Source organism: Astatotilapia calliptera, chromosome 13 (assembly GCF_900246225.1).
Source record: "Astatotilapia calliptera chromosome 13, fAstCal1.2, whole genome shotgun sequence".
NCBI lineage: Eukaryota > Metazoa > Chordata > Actinopteri > Cichliformes > Cichlidae > Astatotilapia > Astatotilapia calliptera.
Window position 1 is genome coordinate 14,296,874 of NC_039314.1, and position 24,971 is coordinate 14,321,844.

General features: G+C 40.6%; 2 protein-coding genes across 3 annotated transcripts; one reads left to right on the forward strand and one right to left on the reverse strand.

The window, feature by feature from the left end:
* Positions 1-1,275: 1,275 nt before the first annotated feature.
* On the reverse strand, positions 1,276-7,284 carry slc25a28 (solute carrier family 25 member 28). Of its 2 annotated transcripts, none has more exons than XM_026190320.1 (4): positions 6,746-7,284; positions 4,300-4,528; positions 3,456-3,512; positions 1,276-3,051 (listed from the first exon to the last, which is right to left on the reverse strand). In XM_026190320.1, the coding sequence occupies exons 1-4, from the start codon at positions 7,088-7,090 to the stop codon at positions 2,501-2,503; spliced, it is 1,182 nt and encodes a 393-aa protein (XP_026046105.1). In that variant the 5' UTR covers positions 7,091-7,284; the 3' UTR covers positions 1,276-2,500. The 2 variants fall into 2 exon arrangements, with proteins under 2 accessions (XP_026046105.1, XP_026046106.1); XM_026190321.1 differs by lacking the exon at positions 6,746-7,284 and adding an exon at positions 6,563-6,727.
* Positions 7,285-11,519: 4,235 nt separating this feature from the next.
* Positions 11,520-24,910, forward strand: pyroxd2 (pyridine nucleotide-disulphide oxidoreductase domain 2). The gene is made up of 16 exons (XM_026190756.1): positions 11,520-11,749; positions 12,084-12,103; positions 12,194-12,287; positions 16,559-16,632; positions 16,740-16,895; positions 17,052-17,205; positions 17,318-17,379; positions 17,457-17,554; positions 17,653-17,794; positions 17,885-18,019; positions 18,099-18,171; positions 21,091-21,244; positions 21,892-22,043; positions 23,557-23,663; positions 24,040-24,160; positions 24,360-24,910. The coding sequence occupies exons 1-16, from the start codon at positions 11,626-11,628 to the stop codon at positions 24,428-24,430; spliced, it is 1,737 nt and encodes a 578-aa protein (XP_026046541.1). The 5' UTR covers positions 11,520-11,625; the 3' UTR covers positions 24,431-24,910.
* Positions 24,911-24,971: the final 61 nt, after the last annotated feature.

The window sequence follows — 24,971 nt, forward strand, 5'->3', positions numbered from 1 at the left end:
TAAGAACTGAACTTTATTGTAATTGTCAATATTTTTACTTTCATGACAAAGTTATTAAAACTAGTCCATCAGGATTACAACACTTGAAAATGACAGAATAAACATTCACTGCTTCAGAATGTTTTTTCTAGCTTGTTGCATGAATTGCAGACTTGACACTGAAGATATGAATGTGAATATGATGAATAACTCATGAGTCATGGTGACTGATGTACCTTTGTTGCATTAATACATATACCTGTCTTGAAGCACAGCATGCATGACATACGGTTATTTATTGAGTTTTTTTCCCAACTTTTACGCCGATGTCTTCTGTGTACTTGAGGTAATTAAAGTTTACAGTAAAATGTTGCTTTTTGAAAATATTAATCAAAATCTGATGTTTGTGTCTGCGTCCATCAGATTTTTAAAAACTGACCATTACTTCGACACAGACTTCCGCATAATCAATATGATCCATCTCCGAAGTCTTCACCATTCACCCTTTGATTTATATTTTTTTCTTCCAAATTCCAAACCTTCACTCTTCCAGCAGTTTGAATTCAGCCAGCGTGTTCACAAGTTCAAGTTGCACTTTCAGTTTTGAGGGGGTCAAAGTTGAAATGTGCACCTGTGCTCAAGACAAAACAACTGTACCTGCCCTGGATGAAAAGTAAATACCTGCAAACACACACAAACTTACCATGTGTTTCTGACAGCACAGATGTGGCTGCAGGCTTCGCCTCCCTTTTGATCCACCCCGTTCTATGCTTTCTGTTCTAAAGGGAAACAAACGCTTTGGATCTTTTATACAGAGTAAAACGGCAATTGTTACCTTTTTGACTGGTGAATTTGCAAGAGTGTTTTAAGTCTGGGGTGTCAAATATATCGCCCAAAGGCCAGAAATGGCTCCACCGAAGATCTGGCCCAACAGATGGCTCCGCAAAGTATGTAAACTTCAGAGGAGCATGGCACCAAGCATTGTGTTACAAGTTGTTAAGAATACATTCATGAGAGCTTTCCAGTTACTTATGAGTTCTTACTGATAAGAACATTAGCTATGGGCTTCCATACCACAATAAAAGAAGGTGAATGGAGCCCTACCACCATGTTCTCTCTCAGTTTTTTTTTGTTAATAAATGCCTCATTTATTGGTTTTATGTAAGGACTTCACTGCTCCAACCCACTTAACATAAAAGTGGGCTGTGTGTGGTCCATGAATATGAGCTTCACACCTTTGTATTGAGTTATTCTCTTGCAAAGCGTGCACACACACACGGGGAAAAAAATAAAACATTTAAAGAAAGTTGGGCTCCCCACCTTTTAATAACAGTGAATAGAGCCCGACTGCTGGGTCTTTATTCCACAAGTGCAATTCAGTGCCAGAAACAATCAGACATCAATCAATAAGAATGACAGCTTGCATTAAAGTGTATTCAGTGTGGGTACAGTTGTATAACTAGCCTCTTGAGACTCTTTTGGATACAGCATAATGTACACAACCTTTTCTGTTGAGCACTAACAATGAAGCTCTGTTGTTTACAAGACTGTTAATGCCAGCTAATGCACATAAAGGTCTTCTTCTTCTTTTTTTAAAGCTGTCCTCTGCCAAACAGGTAGACCGTGACTAATTACAGAATTAGGGAAAACAATAATATATGTTCTGGAAATAAAATAAGATTTGAGTTATCAAAATGACCAAAAAACTACTTAAATACACAATTCTGACACCTGGGAGCATCTAAACGTTTGTATTTTTTGCCCAATTAAATCATAAGCAAAAGTGTTAACACTGATATTTGAAAAAACAAAGTAGATTCACTATTTTTTAATTACTTTGCCTGCAAAAAAAGGGGGGCTACCTCAATCTGTAGAAACTAAGATGTTCTTTCCTAATCTGTGGAGTCTCAAGTTAATTTATAGGGGAAAACATACTCTCTCTCAACTTGAGTTGCAGCTTTGGCCAAGTTTGGTTTATTGTCTCAAGGTTTCTGGACAGTGACACTTTTCAGGAAATAAATGTAGATGTTCTTGCTTTAAGTTGATTGCTTAAGATGCTGAATTAAGAACTGAACGCTCTGTCTGTTATGAGGGATCTGGATGACGAGTCAGTTATTTGCAAACTCAAACTCTGGATGGGAAAAATAAAAATCCAGTTCTAGGACAGCAAAGCTACAGAACTACTAGAGGCAACAAAGTAACACTACTGCCCCCTGCTGACTATTCTTTCAGCTTAGAACTCCTTACAGCCTCAGCTTCAAGAATCAAAGGATGCTAGTTTGAAAACTTCTCCAGATCAGCTGGTTCGCTTTTACATCACGGTGTTGTCCTGTGACTTAAACAATATCTATTCTTGAGTGGTAAAGAAATATATCAACTCAAACTGCCTTTGAGGATGTCTTTCTTATCTGCTATGTCTGAATGGGATTGGGACAACTGAAGTGGATTTTAGTGAGATACTATGTGCACATTAATATCTCCTTGTAGAAAGAGCTCAGAGTAGATTACACCACAGAGGTATCTACATCTCAGCTTCCATTTGTTGTGTTCTCCTCTTGTTGTACTGGTGCTTGGTGAGTCCATACTTGAAGAACTCATAGACTGACCAGCTGATGGCTGTTGAGGGCATCTGGTAGATGACTCTCGCTTGGACTCCCTTGAAGAAGCCCCGCAGGCCGCCCAGCCTGTATACTGTCCGGAAGGCATGGGCCAGGCCTGAGATGTGTCTGTGGGCTCCTTTGCCGGAAGACATGGAGCCAAGGGCTAGAGACTCCTGGGTGTTGAGCAGGGTCTTGCAGACATCCAGAGGCGTGGTGGCTGCGGCTGCGATCGCTCCGGCCAAAGCCCCAGACAACATGTGCGATGAGGGATTGTACTGTCTGTGAGGGTTTAACAGCTCCTGAAGGTACTCGTAGGTCATGAAGTGGAGCGCCTGGAAGGGCACGTTCATAGTGAGCTGGGTGGTGTAGCTGCGGTAGAATGCAGTAGGGCCCTCTTTCTGCCACACTGCACGTACACAGTCCAACACGCCGCGATAGGGCGAGTTATACATCTGCATTCGCTGCTTCACAACTGAGGGAAACATGGTGTCCAAAGATGGTAGCGCAAAGGTGGAAAGACAAGGAAAAAGAAACGAAAAATTAGGAAACCATCACCTGCAGTAAAGCTATCCTTAAGAGAATAAACATACAACATATACAAAGACATAGTATGTAATTCCTCAGACAGCTGCAAGCCATCTAACAGCTGCAAATGAGCTCAGACCAGTGTCCTTCTACTGACATGTTTGGGCAGGTGGTCTACAGACAGCTGTGAAAGTGACTATGTGAAGCTACAGGGCTGCGGCCAACATGTGAAGATAGTTGGCCCAGGTGTGGCACCTGTAGGTTTCCTTACTGAAACCCAAAACTGCTGTTTTGAAATAGAAAAAAAATATATATATATACACATCTTAACTCTCAAAATGCTGCCCTTACCTTCAGCTGGGTTCATGACTGCGTCGTGAAGCAGTGTGGCCACACACCCAGCTGTTCCTGAAACAAACACACTTCGGAAGTCACTACACATTCAGATAACTACGGCAAAATAGGAAACTAGAAGAGACTGCAGAAGAGAATTTTCACTTGCAACAGAACCCATCTGACCTCGGCACAGCTTATGCTTTTTTAAAATTCCAGCTCAAAACAGCAACTCACAGCAGAATTTCTGGAAATTTAATAAACTGCTGGTGTAAAAGAACATTTCTGACCATGGTTTGTAAAGCAAAATGTAAGCAAAGAGAGACACCTAGTGGATAAGCCAGCTTATTTCTCATTTGAGGGATTTCAATCAGAAGCCTAAGCTTAATAAAAGATGACTAACAGGGGAAAAAAGGTAGATGAGATGGGAGAAAGAGGACTTACCCAGCCTCCCATTAAACTGAAACAGAAGAAAGAGAGTGTAGGAAGAACAAGGTAATGGCTGACATTTTTTATTTATTTTTTTTTAAGTTGAGATGGCTTAGCTTTACACGATCCACTATTTAACTTTCCTTGAAGCCACTGAGTGGCCGACAGCTGTCCCTGGCTTTTCTTTACAGTATACAACTGTAGCTATGAAAAGCGTTTATCCGATTTGATGTCCTGCCAGGGGTTTTTTGGACTGGTCAGGCAGCACACAGATTAGGCTGAGTCAGCAGCTTCACAGACGAGGGCATTTGGCAACACTCTTTGAGTCGGGAAAGTCCTAAATATCAACCGGTTACAGTGATCTCATGGCTAAGATTGCTATACACGATCTATTAATTTATAACATAAACTGTGTATGGATGTTTTATGGTACCATTAGCCAAATGACTGTTAGCCCCTGGATGAATCACATCACTTAGAGTCTTTTTGAGTTTTTCATAGCTGGCAAAATACAGGGCATGGGCAGGACCCGCCCCAATAGCTGTTGCATTCAAGCCTCTCAATGGCCGCCAGATTCCCTCTGTGGCTACAATCCGGCGAAGAGCATCCATCACATTCCTGTAGCGGGCTGCAGGGTCGGGCTGAAGACTCTGCATTCGTGTCTGCGAAAGAAATGGCATTCTGATGTCAAATAGAAACGTGAGCAGAGTGTGCCACTATCCTGTCCACTATTAACTTAGAATTAAGCGATATGTTTGCGGCGTTTGACCTGATTCTGATCTAAAAATAGGATAGAATGCATAATTGAACTTGTTCCATATGTCTGCCTAAGAAGACAATGAAGACAGCTCTGAATAGAATGCATTGTGAATGACGGGTTAAATGAGGGAAATGAGGTATTTGACATTGTGTGGGGTGTATCTTGGTGTACATGCATAAATGAATACAAGGAAGTATGCAGTTACAAGCTCCAGGGTCACAAAGGGACATAAGCTGACTTCCTCTAAGCTTCTTTTCCCACTGACCCTGAAACACACCTTTCTCTTTTCCTCCTTGCACACGCTCACACACAGGTGGATGATCGATTATATAGACACATTAAAAGACAAGAGCAAACAATTAATGTTTAAATCACCTGGTATGTGATATTTATAGAAGGCTGCATGAGTGGACTAGATGATTGTGTCTGTCTCCAAGGCACCAACAGCAACATAATCTCCTAAATACCAAACTTCCAGCTGAATGGACAAACTTAAACCCCACTGTGTCCATGCACAGCTCTGCAGAGCAATGCTATGAGCATACTGCACACAAAGTCAGTGCACACACTTGTAGTATTAGCAGGGTATTGCAAAGAGGCTGAAATATCCTCAGTCACTCATTGTCGTGACACATACACATGTGTGGAGTCCTCACCAGCTGTAGGTTTGCTTTGTTTATCTATAGCCTGTGGTTATATAACTACAAAGCAATGACCTTTGTAATGCTATGCTGTAACAAGTCCATCCATTCTTTGAGGAAAAAAAACAACAAAGGGTTGTTTTGGGTTTCATTTTTCATTGACTAGAGAGTCAAATACTCTAAAGTGTAGCACACTTCTTCAGAGCCGCAGCAAATTACTGGGATTTACGATACAAGAATGACTAAATGCCAGCCTATTCAGAACTTTATTTACAGTACTTAAGAGAAAGGCTTATGTGCGCGAGGGAAAGATTTTTTTGGTATAGCTACTCTGCAAAAATACAATTCTAATGCTAAATGCATACTAAACACTACTTTTAAAAAAGTTTGATGATTTTACTTCTAATATGTAAACAAATTCATGCTTCTACTAAGGGTGTCCAGTATTTAGTGTGCTGGTACTCCCTGACTGCACTTTGCTGCATTTCAATTAGCCAGATCTCATGTGTGACTTGGTTGGGAAAATGCTGAGCTACACTAGTTCCACAAAAGAAACTATACAAATAAAAAAATAAAAATGCCCTCATCCAGGTTCAGGCCTGTAACTGGCCTAAGTGCGCTACAGGTGAAAGACACGGATGAAGTGAGAGTGGCGATATTCTGCCTGCCAAACACAGCTCAGTGTCCTGAAACCACTTTGTGGCCGCCTTCCTCTTGGCTGTAACAATGACCTCTTTGGGCCAGTGTGGCACAAAATAAAACAAATCTTGGTTCACTGAAGCTGCATGATTCATGCAGTAAAATATCTTTTTTGGGGGGATGAGTGAGGGAGTTGCTCTGCTGCGCCAGGCAGCTTTTTCACTGGGTTTCTGGGAAAGCAGCTGCTCCACTGTGGGGGGAGAAGGGGCAAATTGTCTTCTATCTTGTAATAGTCAAAGCCGGAAGGGCGTAAGTTGCAAGAGAGAACAACTTGTTTTTGTAAACACAGAGTACACATTTCCTCCATTGTTATTTTTGGAATGGCTGACTCATTCTCTTTAACTTAACACCTCTTTATTAAGCAAGTGGTTCCCCGTTTGCTCGCACAAACGTGCAGTTACGTAACATTACATCCGCTGAAACTCTTGACAGCAGACTGATTTGATAATTACGTTAATAGTTACACAAAGCTACTCCTTTTTGACTTGAATGGCGGCTAAACAACTTATTACGTTATTCGCACTCAGGTTGACGCTGTAACAGCATGCTAACAAATAAGCTAATACGGCTGTTAAACGCTAACTGAGCCGACTGACCTTGTCCTCATAGCAGCCAGCTCTGCGGCGTGTTTGGGTTAGCGAGCAAGCTAATGGGCTATGCTAATATGCGTGATGGCTACATGAATGGTAACCCCAGACCACACCAGGGACTACGGAGACGAAGCATTCAACAATCACAGAAAGTTGTGGTTTTGCTGGTTAGCCAGTGAGCCGTGCTACCTTAACACAGTCGATGGGGAACATGAGGCAGTGCTCCATTATCCCGGCCACAGCTCCAGCCAACATGTGGGTGCTAGTGGAAGCTCCCTGTGGCAAACCCTCATAGTCCGGTTCAGAGTCCTCTGACTGTGCATCTTGTGCACTGCGGATCAAATCAATAGTCTGTATTTCAGTTTCCCCTCCGATCCGGGGTGTCAGGCTTCCCACGATACTTTCTGAAACTCCCCAGAATCTGCCCCCAAGCCATCGAACTTCTGCCCCGGCAGAGGCTCCTGCAACCCCGGGATCATTCCCTGTGGTCCCCGCTGTCATCCGACGCCTCCTCACAAATCCATCTGTTTCCATGAGAAACGAGGGGATGTGTTAAGTCTTCTGGCTCGCGTGCACGGCTGGTCGTGGACCTTAAACTTTTACATTCCCTTGGGGAGCTTTCACAGTTACTTCCCTGCTACACCATTCCCTCCCCTCCTCTACCCCTGACAGCAGCGGGAGCCAGGAAAGGGAGGCCGTGACGGCAAACGCACAGCGAGCCCCACCACAGGCCGCGATGAGGAAACAATCTCTGATTGGTTACGATAGCCAAGTACTCCTCACACCATTGGATGATATCCATGCCCCTCATGATTGGATTTTGATGAGCGTTTCAAATCCGGTCATGTGGCGTTTGACTTGAGGTGTTGCTACATGGTAGCTCATCTGTGCAAGCCATCAAAAGACCCGAAGATCACTGTAGGTCAGCCTCAAAATGTTTTAGTGGCTGTGAGCAAACCGAGACACGCGTGATTACAAGATAAATGGGCCAGGGTCACTATTTCACAGTTTTTGTTGTCACTTTTGTTGCTGTCCTAGTGTGATTTGTGGTGTTGTCTAAAATACAAACTGCAATCTGTGTTTCTTCTCTTAAAAAATACTGGAAAACCTTTTGATAGGATACAAGAACATTTAGATCGGTATTATTTGCTAAATTGAAGAGACTGTGTATGTAATAACAGTCGACATAAAGAACTAAATAACAAGAATTGTGTTAAAAGTGCTTAAAAAATGTCCATGTGAGGCTCAGCCCACTAACACACACCAATCATTGATAAGGTTCAGAAGTAATTGATCTTCTCATTACAATGCAGTGTTCTGTTGGAAAACTTTGAGTTCTAGAATCAAAGTGACATGCCACTTAGGTCACTTTGACATTTAACACCTACCCGAATTGTTGGAGACTAGACACATCCCTATGGAAATGATAGTCCTCGGTGGCTGTGGCCATCATGAGAAGCAAGAGCCACAACTCTCCCTGCAAAAACTGCTTGAGGACTACCTCAGAGGGGCTGACCCAGCCTCTAAACACCAGTGTCTGTTGGATGCTTTTGAATAAACCCAAACCACAGAGGCCACATGCTGCAACCTACAGGCTTCCATTCAATCCCATAGTTGACCTACACAATAATCACTATAATAATAATAATATTAATCACTAATTTTGAGAGCACTAATATATATGCAAATACCCTACAAATTATTCTGTAACACATTTCCATGTGCAAAAAAAGATTGTAGTGATAATTATGCTTCTTTTGTAGGCTGGATTATATCAAGCATGGGATGTTTACCAACTATGAAACCATTTTTTGCAAATCTATGCTAATTTTTAATCTTTTTAAGCAATTGTTATAATGTCATATGAAACATAAGGCTGTTAAGAACGTATTGTTTATTATATGATCATATTATGTAGGGCACATATCACTTGATTATGTATATTTTTTGATATCAAAATGTTATGTGTGAAGTTGTCAACTTTGTCTACAGGACTGTATGACTCAGTGATGCAACAGAAAATAGACACATTACATTACCACAATTAATTATTTAAAATACATATTTATCCCATTCTACAGACATTGCTGCGAGCATAGGGATAAATGATGTTACAGATTTGTGGTGTGGAGTTATGTGCAGCATGTAGGCTGTAGTGTCCATAACAGTAAATGATGTGCAAACATCATAATGGTTTTGTGCACATGAATAAGAAGCATTTCAATATGTTTTACTCAATTTTATGTCAGATTTTAAAATAGACAATATTTAAGTACAAATAAATTGATATTCAGTAAACTTTCACTTATATATACTTGCTTTCCATTAAATATTAATGTGGAAATGATCATCTTTTCCATTATTCCAAGATAATATCCAAATTGAGGTTGTGTTACTTAACATTTATTTGTATATCGAAATGAAGACATTTGCCAAAAGTTTACAGTTTACAGGGTTTAACTGCAACATTTAGTAGTTGCAGATTAGTAATCTGTAGTGTCCGTAACACTATTGAATGGTTCACAATTTCTTTATCCCATTTCACAAAATGATAAAGTTGCAAAAACAATTCAAATATTAGCATATAACAGACTTTTTTTTTTGATAAATGTCAGCTTTTGAGCGTTTGACTGGGCAACCTGAGGGAGAACAGCAATTGTTGCATTTTTGCAAGAAAATTATCAATATTTATTTGATTTCATTCATTTAATGTTGTTTGTTTTGTGTTTTTGACATTGTGATTTTCTTATTAGTTTTGTTTCCCTTTAATTCTGGACCATTACGTATGTAATAACAATTGATTGATCGATCGATCAGTTTTTATGTCCAAACTCTAAAATAAGTAAGTTTGATTCTTCTAGCACATTTAAAATTGACTAAAGTGAAAACAGGGCTTTCCTTCTTTGAAAAATTACAAATTGTAAATTATTGACAGGGTAATAAAGAGAATATTTGTTATTGTCATATGACAAAGTTGATTCTGCTTTTCTTGTTCATTAACAGTGAACTTCATCATAAACATTAAAAGCGTCTTTAATTTGATACATCAAGTAAAAGAACGTCATATACTCACTCTCCACCTTCATGGACTGCTTTGAGACAGTAGTTTATGATTAAATTATTGTAAATGCTGAGAGCTCTAACATCTTCACTAGTGAACCACTCTGCCTGGAGGCACATGAATCACTTTTTTTTTCTCCATAAAATGGGCTAATTGTGTTTTGGTGCGGAGCAGTTATAGCATAATTGAATTTTCTCCTTTATTGCCTGGGAGAGCCTCTAAGGGCATCAGTGTTAAATTTCTGCCGACAAAGGGGAATGAAGTGTTAATTTCTGCTTACAAGAAGAAAATCTCTTGCCTTGATCTTCTGATCTAGTTAAGGTTGATTGGATGATTTACCGCAGACGTTCCTTAAAGGAAAACCAAGCAGACAGCATATCTGGATCATTTCTCTTCCATGAAACTAATGCTACTGTAATACACCGGGGGAGAGGCATGTTAGGTCTAGCGGGAAACTCTAGATCACCATAACACATCATTTCATTTCCCCTACCAAGAGAGTGCACAATCTATATAAACCTCAGGAATTATTTTACACTGTCTAAGCAAAACATAGTCAAAAATCAAAATTATATGGAGAAGATGAGAAGATAACTTGCTTATATTCTGCTGTGTTCGGTTGTTTTTGTACCATTTAACACCCTCCCTTCCTTAGATCTCCTTCTCCTGCTCCATTTACTCCCTGGATTGTTTCATAGCATGATGTATGGCCTCTTATCCCATTAATGCAAGGTGAATGAACCACTAGGCCAACATGACATCCTCAACAGCAGCACTAGGAAACTATTCTGTGTTAAGAGCTCATCTTAAAGCTCTTAATGTGAGCCCGTACAGTGAGATAACTCAAATACAGCCACAAACCAGCCAAGACTGATGACACTTCTGGATTATCATACTTTTCATATTGAATTTTTAAATTAAATTAAATTAATCAATTTAATCCTTTCAGCATTTTACATACTAAAAAAAATCTGATTTTTGCAAATTCCCAAGTTCTGCCTGTCAGTATAAGAAAGACTTTATATTTAATATTTTTTATTAAATTGTTTGTTTAACCAGGTTGTAGTTGAGATCAAAATCTATTTTTCAAGAGAGACCTGTTTACAAAGAACCATATAGATAATAGATAATACATGATCACAAATTAAGAAAAAAAACCATTTGCAATAGTAGTTTGAGATAAATGAACATAACCTTTAAAATATCCCAGTGAAATCAAAGAATGTAGCTTCATAGTTTTTGCTTGTTTGTTTGTTTTTAAGCTTATCACATTTATGCCCAGCAAAAACATTCAAAACAAGTGAACCAGTGAATTAGAGGTAATGTTAATGTGTCCTGTGACTTGATATTGAAAGTATGCTACTGTGTTTAAATTGAAGCAGGGAGCAGAGTCAAGATCCTTGTAAATAAAATAAAAAACTATATACAATGCTGCTCTTTTCAATTCGCTAGTGAGTCTCCCCACTTTTGAACTGTACGTACAATACATACAGTGCATATTACCGATGTGCTGACGCGAACTGTGAACCTGATATTAATGGAACAACCCCGCCACCATGTGTTCACTTCCAGAATAACACCAACACGTTTGGTTTTCTTTTTTAAAATTACTTTGTGACTTTAAATCGAATAAATATCCACATTAAAATGTATTTTATGTATCCTAGTATTTCTGCTATGGGCGTAGCCAGTATCAGGGCAGAAGAAGGATGTGTACTAAACTTTAACTGTAACAGCGTAAACTCAAAGTGTATAAAAACTGCCTCATGTGACAGAAATACCACATTAGCTATCTGTGCAAAGTTCATGTGTCATTTCACTCCCTCTCTTATCAATACGTCAGAAGTGAACCATTATACATCATATAACTACTATAGTTTACTTCCATATCTCTGTATCTATTTCCCTAACTGATGAGGTCCATAAAGGGTCGCCTCCAGTATGAAACCCGGATCTACTTCACCACAAAAGAGGGAGGGATTGAAGTGGAAGAGTCCAAACTCCTGCCATGGCTCTAGCAGCGTTGGCTAACCGATGGTGGAGGGCTGTGACCCTTGCGGGTACAGTGACAGGCTCCAGGTCAAGTCACACTGCTTTAAAATCAAACTACGACGCATTGGTCATCGGTGGAGGTGAGATTTGTGGACTGTAGGAAAGAAATGCAGAGAGCGACGTATACTGTAATAACGGGCGATAGATTTTGCAAAAACGATAAATCTGAGTTTGTAGGATTGTAGTATAAATAAGGTAATTTCGTATAGTAAAATAAATATTGCATTCCAAGATAACTGAATTTACTCCGTTTACGGCTGTGCATAGTTTAATCTTAATTATTCAACTTTGAACTCATTACTGCAGGGCACACTGTATACACAAAATATTTTAAAAACCTAATTATGGAACAACTTTTTGAAACTTCATGCATCGGAATCGGTTTTAAATTGCGTATTTTACATCTCTTTGTAGGACACAACGGACTGGTGGCAGTGAGTTTACATAGTTACTTCCTAACACCTGCTTTTGCAGTAAGGTTTCAGTACTGTGGTGAAAGTGATGTGTGCTTTGTATGCCTGTAGGCTACATATCTTCAGAAGGGAGGTCTGCAGGCAGCAGTGCTGGAACGCAGACATGTGCTGGGAGGTGCAGCTGTTTCAGAGGAAATCTTCCCTGGTAGGATTGACTTCTAGCTCAATTAAATATAAAAAAAAGTATATATTTGTTTCTGTTTCTTAAACTTAAAATACATTTGTTAATTTTGGGGTGCAAGAATTTCCTCCACTGAAAAACTAGTCACAGTGACACTGAACAATCACACACTGATTTTTATGGAAACTATCTAATTGTTTGAAGAAATACAGGTTTTCTCTTATTTGGGTGAACTCACCCTTTACTGGTAATTGCTTTATTTAATATTTATTAAATGTGTGTTATGTCACGTACTGTTCTCATTCCTAGCATTTGTTTCGATGTCTCACTATGGGATGTACCTTCCTGTGTATTCCTCAGAAGGAGGAGCATGTATCTTAGTCCACCAATTTGATCGGCACCAACCTTGAAATAGCTTATGTTATTACCAGTGTTGGGCAAGTTACTTTGAAAAAGTAATTAATTATAGTTACTAGTTACTTCTTCAAAAAAGTAACTGAGTTAGTAACTGAGTTACAATATTGTAAAAGTAATTAATTACTTGAAAAGTAACTATTGCGTTACTTTAAAAAAAATGTTCAACCCTCTGGGGTCCAGGGTATAATTGGCCATTTTTAACTACTTTTGATTTGACCTCTATATTCCACCTTTAAAAACTATTTACTTTGCCTTGTTTGGTATCATTCTTTTCAGCACAACCTCACGTGCCTGAATTTACAGTTATGTTTTCATTTTGACATACTGTATTAACACAATTGATTTAAAATCAGACAGAAAACATAAAATCAGAGTAGAAAAAGTTATATTTTTACTGTAACAACCACAAACATGTTTATTGAATCATATTTCATATTTCATAACTTCCATAACTTTAAATGCAATTGTCAATTTTAAAATCCTATGCACAAGTTTTGCAAACAACAAAGTTATTTGTTTTGTTATTTTACCTTTTACCTTTTTTTTAAAATAACCATTTCAAACTAATTACATAACAATCAGCTGTTCTGCATTCAATAAGATGCCACAAATGATTTGGGCGACTCCAAAAACATAATTTCTGTCCACCTTAAAGGAGAACATCACAGCCTGATACCTGCAGGTCTGACAGCAGCAGGTGTATCACTCCTGTTTTTTACCTGGAGACAGCAGTCGCCTCATTTTTCTGACACACAACACAAAACTATCCACAACACTACACACTAACTACACAAGACAACACATTAACCCAAACACGCTAAATGTCACAGATCTCTCACATCTCAAAACTCGCTCTCTCTTTTTCTACAGTCTCTCTCACTCGCCGTCACTCCTAAAACTTCCCCCTCTTCCTAAACAACCAAATGTTATGTTGCCATATTATTTTTGATTGGTCGACATGGTGCATTTTTCCACCAACACAAATGGGCTGTTTTTTTGTTTGGTCATAAGCAGAGAGTGCTTGCTGTCCTTAGATAGTAAACGTGACGAAACTATTCAGGAAAAAACGCTGCGTATATATTGTTTATCATGACTCTGGTATATATCACCTTGTTGCTTTGTCATCTTAAAGTAGTTGTGATTGGCTTAGCACGATTCTTCCTGAGTCAAACAGCAGCACTCATGCGATTGTTTTGCCCCTTAGCTCCAGGTGTTGTGCCAAAAAGTGATCGTCTGCCAGAAAGTGATTGCCGCCGTCGGGGGCGCATGCAGCTGCTTAAAGCTGTAGCGCCCAGATTACTTATGTAGACAGCTACTTCCGTGCAACTGATATAAGATGCGGTAAGCTGAACACAGCTTCAACCATCTGTTTGTTGAAAAATAGCAATGCGACTGCGCTGCATTTTCTTGTTAGTAACGGTAACAGCGTTGTAACGATAGGAATAGTAATTCGTTAGATTACTCGTTACATCACTGGTTACTACATAGACATTATTCACAATCCTCTCCTCATTTCGGCCCAATCTCAACCTTCTAGGGCTAACTAGCTTAACTTTCCACAGACAGGAGTGTTAGCTAATTCCCATAGCTGTTTTCTCCTGAACCCAAATCGTCACCATAGATCGGGTGTCATACCACTGGAAGTGGTCACTGGTGGTGACAAGGAGGGAGTCACGGAAACCGAACCACAGGCTGGGGCTCACAGCTGGGCCTAGCCGCAGTGGTTCTCTGAAGAGAACTCCCAGTCTCCCAGTCTTCCTGGTGCTGCTGGAAGAGGTAACTGCCTCCTGGAGGGCCTCCCGTTCAGCAGCAGAACCGCCATCCAAGGGCCTTCTTCCCTGGATTTTGAGGGCATAGAGAAGCACGGCCTACTCTGTGTGCCCCACATGGAGCCGCTAGTTGCAGGCCACCTCCATTCATGGCTGGCTAAAGCCTCCTCCAGGAGCCCCATACTCCCATCGAAGGCAGACCGCTTTCAGTCCATCATGACCGAGAGGGCCTACAAAGCGGTGGCTTTTAGCTGTAATGGCACTGAATGTTTCCCCCATTTTTGTTTCCTACCAGCCAGTGCTATGTGGGGGCATGGCAACCAGACCTGACCCAAATGTCTGGGAAGAAATTACTGTGATCACACATATTTCACTCAGCATGCAGCACTGCGCAGTCCAAGCCACAAGAAAATCCATGGGGATGATGGCGTTGCACGAGCGAGCCAGATTGGTCAACCTGACAAACCTGTCAGAGAGGGAGGAGGAGGACATTTTAGTCATGCCGATCGTGCTTGATGGGATATTCAGCAGAAATATGAGAGAGAGGATGAGGCATTCAAGCTCTGCCTCCCCCGGAAAACTGAGTCAACACCTGCTCCTGCCCCGAGATAGACCTTCACGCAGGTGTTCGTCTGGCTTCCCACTCAATTTGCTATCTCCAAACGAAGGAAGTCCCAGCTACCACCAGTACCCCCACTCAGGCAGGAGATCAGGGCAGGCCACTGAAGGGCTAACCCACACAGCCTGTCAGTCAGTATGCCGGGAGGAAGAAGAGAATGGCCTGACAGCCTCCTCTGTTACCCCAGGTGGAGAAGCTGAATATTTCCCATTCACCTGCCATGTTCTGGAGTGTGTTGTAAGGGCTCTGCTGCCCCATCGACCCCTCGCTGATATGCGTATGGAGCCCATACACCCAAGCTGCTGAGGAAGGAGACTTTGTTTCAGCAACAACAGGCTCTGTCTCCGTGTTGAACCTTACAAGCACACACTCTTGTTTGATAAAGCATGTTCCACTGCCCACTTGTTCAATTCCATCGACCTGAAGGACACATATTTTCACATTCCCATTTACCCTCCACAAAGGAGGTATCTAAGGTTTGCTCTTCGGGGTGTCTGTTACAAAGTGCTGCCTTTTGGTCTGTCACTGAGCCCCAAAGTGTTTGCTTGTTTCACAGAAGTGGCGATAGCACTGCTGAGACAGGGGGCCATTCATCTGGCAACATATTTAGATGACTGGCTCTTTCTGGCGTGGCTCACCTGGGCTTCATAATAAATAGCAAAAAGATTGTGTTGGCTCCAGTACAACATATAACATTCCCCAGTTTATCTCTGGACTCAATCAAAATGACAGTTTGTCTGTCAGAGGAGAGAGTGAACATGCTCAGAGCATGCCTCGTTCTTTTCCACCTGCACAAATAGTTCTCTTCTTTCAGGGCTTCTTTCAAACTGAACCCCATACTATGCATACTCTCTCTCTCTTCATATGTGTGTGTGTGTGTGTGTGTGTACAACAGCTTTATGTTTTGTCTGTGTGTGTGTGTGTGTGTGTGTGTGTGTGTGTGTGTGTGTGTGTGTGTGTGTGTGTGTGTGTGTGTGTGTGTGTGTGTGTGGGGTGGGGGGGGGGGCAGAGGGAGTAGCCAAACAGGCTAGGACCGGCACTGCTTGTGGAGATATATTGCCATGATTGCTTGAAATAAAAGTAGATAACTATTGTCTGGCAATACGGGAGTCTCCATTTCCCATGGTGACACATCGAAACAAATGCTTGAAAAGAGAACGTTAGGTTACTTGCGTAACCCCAGTTCTCAGAGTAGCATGAGTGAGTCGTCTTACCAAGCAACCTTTCGTGCTGGGGCAAAGCAAGAAGAGGTGCTTATCTTAAATAATGACTATCTAATAGCGCAACCTATTTAAAGGTGGGAGGCTATGCCCGACGTGGTCGTTACAATCACCAGCCAATCAGGATTGGTAGAGATACAGAAGAGACATGCTTCATGCAGGGAGGTGCATCCCGTAGTGAGATATCGCACTCATGCTACTCTGGGAACCGTAGGTTATGCAAGTAACCTAAAATTTTACTCCTCTAAGAGAAATTACATTGGTTTGCAGGTTTCCGCTTCTCTAGGTGTTCCTACTTGCTCAGTTTGTTAAGACCGCACATATACAGAGACCTGGAGCTCAAGGTACACAAAACCAGAATCACAAAGAAAGATTCTAGATATCATGAGATAATATCAGTCCTTAGCCTTGCTGCAGTTCATCATTTTTCCCCCTTTTTCTACAAATTCAGAAACATGGGCTGAAGGTGTATATGAGAGACCCCCATGCCTTCACCCCCATGTTGGAGGAAGGGGTGAGAGGTGCTCCTCCACGTTCTCTCACTCTGGGCTCAGATCTGGCCACCAACCAGATGGAGATCGGCAAGTTCTCACAGAAGGATGCTAAGGTGATTTAGGTTTGAAAATAAACATAATAAGTAATTGTTCATTTAGGTTGATCCAAAAAAATGTTCTTTGCTTTGCTGGACCTTTATTTCTATGTGATACAATCCCACACACCTTTGCTTACCTACATCTTCACCTATTCCTCAACATACATACAGGCTTATCCTGAATTTGTTGCACACTTGGAGAGGCTAGCAGATGCTATGAACCCTCTCCTGGATGCTCCACCTGTAGATATTCCAGGTTTCACTTCTGGATCACTGAGACGGAGGGTGGCTGCAGCTAAAACACTGATGCCCATCTTCAGATGTGGTGGGTTGGTTTATTTATTTTTTAAACATTTTTTATTCTCCAAATTTAGCAAGTACTTAATTTGTACACTGCATTAATTTAGTCATTAATATTTCTGGCTCTTAATCCAAAGGTCTAAAACTGGGCAAAAACCTTCCAGACTTCTATGAAATCGTAACTGCTCCAATAATGAAGGTTGGTTAGCGATTAAACAAAGACGTTAGTTCCTCTTATTTTTAGATTGCATAGATAACGTGTATTTTGTGTGAAAGATTCTCACTCAGTGGTTTGATTCTGAGCCACTGAGAGCCACTCTGGCTACTGATGGTGTAATAGGAGCCATGACCAGTCCTAGTAATCCTGGCAGTGGGTGAGACACATTTTACAGCAGCCTATGACAACCAAACTCTCGTAATCTTAGATCTAGCTGGACAGAATTACAAGTGACTTGATGGTTTTGACTTGCAGGTATGTTCTCTTGCACCATGTGATGGGAGAGGTGGAGAAGGAAAAGGGTGCCTGGGGTTATGTAGAAGGAGGCATGGGAGGTGTGTCTCAGGCTATTGCTAGTGCTGCTCGATCTTATGGTGTTGACATCTTTACAGAAAAGGTAATCACCTTGATTTGATGTTGTTTATTTCATGGATTCATGGGAAATTATGTTCTAGCTTCCCTAACTTCTTGCATTTATCTTTGGCAGGATGTAAGCCAGATCCTGGTTGGTTCAGATGGTGATGCTAAGGGTGTGGTGCTAAAGGACGGCACAGAAATCCACAGTAAAGTTGTTTTATCAAATGCTACCCCATATATTACCTTCAAAAACCTGACACCACAGGTAACTCAGAAAACTGAACACCATTTCTAAGCAAAGCTCTGAACAAAGTCCCTTATTCTGACCTCTTGTATCACTACAGTCTGCTCTTTCTTCAGAATTCATCAAAGCAGTAGACCAGATCGACTACACTTCACCTGTTACCAAGATCAACGGTGAGTCTTTCATCAATCAGAACTTAAAGTTAAGACTGGCAATATAATATACTGAGGTAAAAACGTACATCTTTTAGTCATCTTTGGAAAAATGGTTTGTTTTGGTGGGTTTTGTATCAGATGTTTACAGTTTTTTCTGAATGCTTAAACCCTAACTGTGATTCCTGTAGCACAATCTCTAAAACTATTCAGACTTATAGCAAAACCACTCACTGAGTTTGCAAAACTAAAAGCACAAAAACTGCTTTGCACTCAGTTTGCAATTTTGTAACACACACTTTGCAAAACTGTAGGCACAATTCACTGCACAACACTCAATTACCAAATTTCCAACACACTCCTAGCAAAAGTATACACATGTATGGCTATCATTAACACTAATTTGCCAACTGTCTGGCACACTTTCACATGTGAAAACTTTTTTAGATAATTAGTTCACTTTGCAATCAGCCTAAGCACTATAATACAGGTAAGCTGTGTGTGCGGAGTACAATGGAGGGAGCAGGAAGAGTGAGAAGTAGAGGAGGCCGAGGAAGAGGATGTGGAGGTGAAGAAGTAGGATGAAGAGGACGACAAGGACAAGGAGGAGCAAGAGGAAGACGAGAAGGGGGGAGAGGAAGATGAGGAGGGGGGAGAGGAAGGGTAGGAAGAGTAAGAAATAGAATTGCTGATGACATCAGAGCTACAATAGTGGACCATGTAATCAACCGTGGAATGACCCTGAGGGTAGCTGGCCAATGGGTCCAGCCTAACTCGAGCCGCTACACTGTAGCAAGCACCATAAGGACATCTTGAAATGAGAATCGGTTAGTACAGTCACTTCGCACAAAGATTTGTAGCACTGCCATATGCCAATGAGAAACACACCAATACCATTGATGTAAAAATACTGAAATTGTTACTTTACAGAATTGCTAGATGACCAGATGCTGGGGGCAGAGGAAGCATGTTCACTGCAGACCAAGTAACCCATATAGTCATTATGGCGATTGCAAATAATCCTATACTTGGAAATGAACACTTGTGTTTGTTTTGATGTGTTTGAATAAACACCAGTACTTGAAGTTTGGATCCCTCTATGCTTATGGATCTATGACAGAAGTATGAGCTCAAACTGACATAGCCTACCTTGTGCACAGAGAAAGCAAAAGCCAGATGTGTTTTGTATTCATACCATCAGTGTGCAGTTGGCGCATTGTGTGCTTAGTAGATGATGGCTTGTGTGTACTGTTTGATACGAAAACACCATTTTTACAAAGGTGTGAGGAGTTACAGTTTTTTCCGAATGCTTAAACCCTAACTGTGATTCCTGTAGCACAATTTCTAAAACTATTCAGACTTATAGCAAAACCACTCACAGAGTTTGCAAAACTAAAAGCACAAAAACTGCTTTGCACTCAGTTTGCAATTTTGTAACACACACTTTGCAAAACTGTAGGCACAATTCACTGCACAACACTCAATTACCAAATGTCCAACACACTCCTAGCAAAAGTATACACATGTATGGCTATCATTAACACTAATTTGCCAACTGTCTGGCACACTTTCACATGTGAAAACTTTTTTAGATAATTAGTTCACTTTGCAATCAGCCTAAGCACTATAATACAGGTAAGCTGTGTGTGCGGAGTACAATGGAGGGAGCAGAAAGAGTGAGAAGTAGAGGAGGCCGAGGAAGAGGACGTGGAGGTGAAGAAGTAGGATTTAGGATGAAGAGGACGACAAGGAGCAAGAGGAAGACGAGGAGGGGGGAGAGGAAGATGAGGAGGGAGGAGAGGAAGGGTAGGAAGAGTAAGAAACAGAATTGCTGATGACATCAGAGCTACAATAGTGGACCATGTAATCAACCGTGGAATGACCCTGAGGGTAGCTGGCCAACGGGTCCAGCCTAACTCGAGCCGCTACACTGTAGCAAGTACCATGAGGACGTCTTGAAATGAGAATCGGTTAGTACAGTCACTTCGCACAAAGATTTGTAGCACTGCCATATGCCAATGAGAAACACACCAATACCACTGATGTAAAAATACTGAAATTGTTACTTTACAGAATTGCTAGATGACCAGATGCTGGGGGCAGAGGAAGCATGTTCACTGCAGACCAAGTAACCCATATAGTCATTATAGCGATTGCAAATAATCCTATACTTGGAAATAAACACTTGTGTTTGTTTTGATGTGTTTGAATAAACACCAGTACTTGAAGTTTGGATCCCTCTATGCTTATGGATCTATGACAGAAGTATGAGCTCAAACTGACATAGCCTACCTTGTGCACAGAGAAAGCAAAAGCCAGATGTGTTTTGTATTCATACCATCAGTGTGCAGTTGGCGCATTGTGTGCTTAGTAGATGATGGCTTGTGTGTACTGTTTGATACGGAAACACCATTTTTACGAAGGTGTGAAGAGTTAATCTAGCTGTGTTTGCTTTTGCAAGAGAACTACAATGTTTTGATTATTGGGTGACAGGTTTTCTTATTTGTGTGAAGAGTTTTGCAAAATTAGCCAATAGTTACAAAAAATGTGCTTAAGCAATCAGAAAAAACTGTAATCTAGCTGTGTTTGCTTTTGCAAGAGAACTACAATGTTTTGATTATTGGGTGACAGGTTTTCTTATTTGTGTGAAGAGTTTTGCAAAATTAGCCAATAGTTACAAAAATGTGCTTATGCAATCAGAAAAAACTGTAATCCTATGAAGAAACTGGGTCTCAACAGTTACTCAGCTTCCAGTGTCTTCTGCACGCTCGACCAAAATTTGAAGTTTATTAAGAAAATGAAAGAAAATGAAGCACATACACTCATTCCATGTCATTTTACCTGTTGTGATCTCTTTTTTCTTTCTTTCTTTCTTTCTTTCTTTCTTTCTTTCTTTCTTTCTTTCTTTCTTTCTTTCTTTCTTTCTTTCTTTTTTAACAGTGGCAGTAGACAAGTTGCCAAACTTCTTAGCATCTCCCACACCAGGTGATAAACCTGGATCACACCATCAGTGCTCAATCCATCTGAACTGCGAAAGTGTGGATGTTTTGGAAACAGCATATAAGGAAGCAAAAAATGAACGACCCTCAGCAAGGTGAACATGTCTTCGCATAAGTGTTCTTTTAAAAATGTCAGATTTGTGCATGCCAAATCAAGCTGAAATGTCCCACTGAGGGAAGAATAGAATAGAATAGAATAGAATAGAATAGAATAAGCCTTTACAAAGGCTTACAAAGGATGTTCTGGGGAAGAAAAGAAAACTAGCTTTAGTTAATGTTCAAGCACAGATTTGTGCAGTGCACATGTACACTTCTTAGTGAACTGGAAAATACAGGGCAAAGTTTTAGGCGCTTGTTACTGAGATAAGGGATTAACTGTGTAGTTGCAAATGGTAGAACGTATTAAAGTGAGTAGTGTGAATGTTTAGCACTTCAACCTTAAAACCTTTGAGATTGTACAATAAAATATACTTTCTCATATAGTTTAATACAATTTTTTTAGGTTATGTATTTTCAACATATATTTTTCCAGGTTACTCACATAAGTAGTCCACGTGCAGTATCCTTATCTCACAGATAACACTTACTTACCCTTGAACTAGTTTACATCCCGCTAAGGATAAAAGAATTCACAGTCAGCACTTACTTGAACATTATCACCCAAATATATCTTTAGAAAATCTTTATCCAACATGTTTGTCAATCCATCATCTGGTTGCATCATGTTCCTCTGGTCTTGTAGGCCTATGGTGGAAATGACCATCCCCTCTGTGCTGGATCCTACTCTGGCTCCCCCTGGCTGCCATGTGGTGTCACTTTTTACCCAATTCACCCCCTATTATATAGAAGGCAGGGAGTGGACAGACCAGGACCGGGAGGCATTTGCAGACACTGGTTAGAAACACAAATGCTCCACTCTCTGGACTTCTTAATGTTTTGAGCGTGCCAAACATGTTTACTGCTGGTAGATTTAGTTCTAGCTTACTATGGCAGTATGTTTGTTTAGATTCACAGTCATCCAGTTCATAGTAGTCTTAAGATCTTAAAGGTGACTGGACTTCTTGAAGTTTTTTGAAGATGTTCCACCTCCCAGCCACATACAACATTTCCAAGCACCTTTTCACCATCTCAGCTGTGCTTGTGGGTAACACCGCATCATATCAAAAACTCTACTGACTTCAAAAGAAAAAGCCTTGAACGTACACTAGATCTACATGAAACCATAGTGTCCTTTGATGTGGTCTTGCTTTTTACTTATATACCTGCAACCAAGGCAGTGGCGACTGTGAGAAACTGATTACAGCAAGACAGCTCCTTACACAACAGAACCAGCCCTACCTCGATCAGATTTGTACACTGTTAGACTTCTACCTCAGCAGCATGTATGTTAAATGCAACTATTGTTTTGGTGTGGGGGGTTGGGTACTGCCATGGACTTCCCATAGCCAACCTTTCCATGAAGGAAGTTAAAAGTAAAGCTCTTTGGCTCTTTCAAATTAATAGCACCTAACCTAGCCACAGTAGATATGTGGATGACACCTGGGTCAAAATCTAAGAAGTAGAAGCCTTCAGTATTCATGTGACCTCAGTGGATAGAAACATAAAGTTTACCAGGGAAAATACAAAGATTAATAGTTTGCTATTTCTGGCTGTGTGCATTTAGGAGGATGGAAGCCTCAAAATTGTAGTTTACTGAAAACACACACACACACCAGTAGCTACTCTTTGACTCCCACCACCTACTGAAATGTGAACTTGGGGTGATCAGGAACCTGCAACACCAGGCAGAAAGTGTTCCCTCTTATCTAGAAAGGGAAACAATGGAACACATGCAAGTAACAAAAACTCCCAAAAAATGTGGTTACTCCAACTGGTCCTTCATCAAATCAGCAAAGATGCACGAAAATAAGGTGAGAAACCAACAAGGGAGAAACAGAATGAGGGAGAAATGGAACCACATTGTCATCACTTATGTAGCAGGTCTATCAGAGGAACTATCAAAGCATGATATTCCAGTGCACCTGAAACCTCTGGTTGTAGTGAGCCACACCTTTTGTCAAACCTTGGCTCATGTATGGGATAAAACCTGCTAGCATTTAAATACCCGAAGAAGCCTCCTGGATGAGACCTTAACCCTCTTTAAAAAACCTAAAGAAGTCCAGTTACCTTCTTTTCAAGCTCTAAAGCCTCACTGTAGCAGGCTTCAATGACACTGAAGGGAACTTTCTTAGACATTTTCTTACAGTTTAAATGGAACAATGAGTCAAGTTTACAAATTGACTGGTGAATCTTAGGAATATATTTTCTCCAAAATTATTAAAATATTCAAATGAATTGGACTCTTTAAATGTCGTGTATGTTGATTAATGTGTTTGAGTGAAAAGCATGTCTGTTTCTGTCTCCTCAGTGTTTGACTGGGTAGAGCAATACGCCCCTGGGTTTAAAAAGTCCGTGGTGGGCAGGGACATCCTGGCCCCTCCTGACCTGGAGAGGATCTTTGGGCTCACTGGAGGGGTAGATACTATGCACTGTGGATGCTGTAGCACTGAGCAACACTTTGAATGTTGACACGCCACTTATTTGTTTGACACAGTCAGCTGTTCACTGGATGAGGAAGTCATTTGCATTATTTTCAGTGTTCAGTCACTAACTGCCTACTTTGGGACGTGGCTGTTGTATAAGCAGTTAATGGTGACAGGCAGCTTTATTACAGCACGAGCCAGAATCAAAGTTCACACACTGTGTGACACTTAATTGCTTAACTGCATTTGCTTCTGCCTCCTTTGTATGAAGAAAACAGTAAATAACCACAAGGGAGGCTATTTTTCTACTTATAGCCCTGGAAGGAAAAACAAAAGGGGAATTTAAACTTTTGGTCTTGTTTTTACAGAATATCTTCCATGGATCAATGTCACTGGACCAGCTCTACTTAACACGACCCTTGCCCTCTCTCGCAGACTACCGCTCACCAATTAAAGGGCTCTATCTGTGTGGCAGTGGCTGTCATCCAGGTTTGCTTTTAATGCTCAGCTGAACGCAGAATTGCAAATAAGGCTGTTTATTATGTTGTACAGTAATAATACAATGTTAGCTGGTCTTAGAGAGCACACTTAATGAACCTTTGATCTTAAGATGTGCCCATGCCTTCACTGCTGATGATAAATGACGGCCAGGATGGCTAATTTTTCCATGTCGATATGTCATTTTTAGGTGGGGGTGTGATGGGTTCCCCTGGCTGGAATGCAGCCCTTACCGTCATCGCTGACTTGAAACGTCGCTGAGGGCATTATCAGATAACATTATCAATGTGTGGTCCGCTTATCTATGCACTACATTTCTTTAGAGTGAATGTGACTAGCTTGAAAAAATCAATGTCATATTACAACAAAAACCAGCCACTTGTTAGATTAACTTATGATTAGATCATTATGATTTAATAGTTAAATGACTGACGTAATAATACAAATGACATGGGATTAAAAATGACAAGTAGAGCGCAATAAAACAGGTCTGGACAGGAAGGCCACGTGAAAGGTTTACCAGTGGAAAAACACAAAATCAACACCAACCTGTGAGCCACCGGAAAATTACTGATGCCACCAAAGCAAACTGAATGCAAACGTATTATTAGAAAAACTAATTCTTGTTTTAATTAAATTAACAAAAACTGTGAAGTGATGATAGTCATGCACAAAGGAACATTTTACTACTCTATTTGAATACTTTTAAATAAACTGAAGCCATGTCTAATTTCCTTTAAACCATGTATGATTGTTTGTTTCTTATGTTGCATTTATTTCACTTGGGGCTGATGTCACAGCT

Coding starts and splice junctions, on each gene's coding strand:
- pyroxd2 (XM_026190756.1), top strand. CDS start 11,626: ATGGCTCTAGCAGCGTTGGCTAACCGATGGTGGAGGGCTGTGACCCTT. Junction 11,750..12,083: donor CGCATTGGTCATCGGTGGAG/GTGAGATTTGTG, acceptor ATCTCTTTGTAG/GACACAACGGACTGGTGGCA. Junction 17,380..17,456: donor TAACTGCTCCAATAATGAAG/GTTGGTTAGCGA, acceptor TTTGTGTGAAAG/ATTCTCACTCAGTGGTTTGA.
- slc25a28 (XM_026190320.1), bottom strand. CDS start 7,090: ATGGAAACAGATGGATTTGTGAGGAGGCGTCGGATGACAGCGGGGACC. Junction 4,529..6,745: donor TCCCCATCGACTGTGTTAAG/GTAGCACGGCTC, acceptor TTTCTTTCGCAG/ACACGAATGCAGAGTCTTCA. Junction 3,052..3,455: donor AGTCATGAACCCAGCTGAAG/GTAAGGGCAGCA, acceptor TGTTTCCCTCAG/TTGTGAAGCAGCGAATGCAG.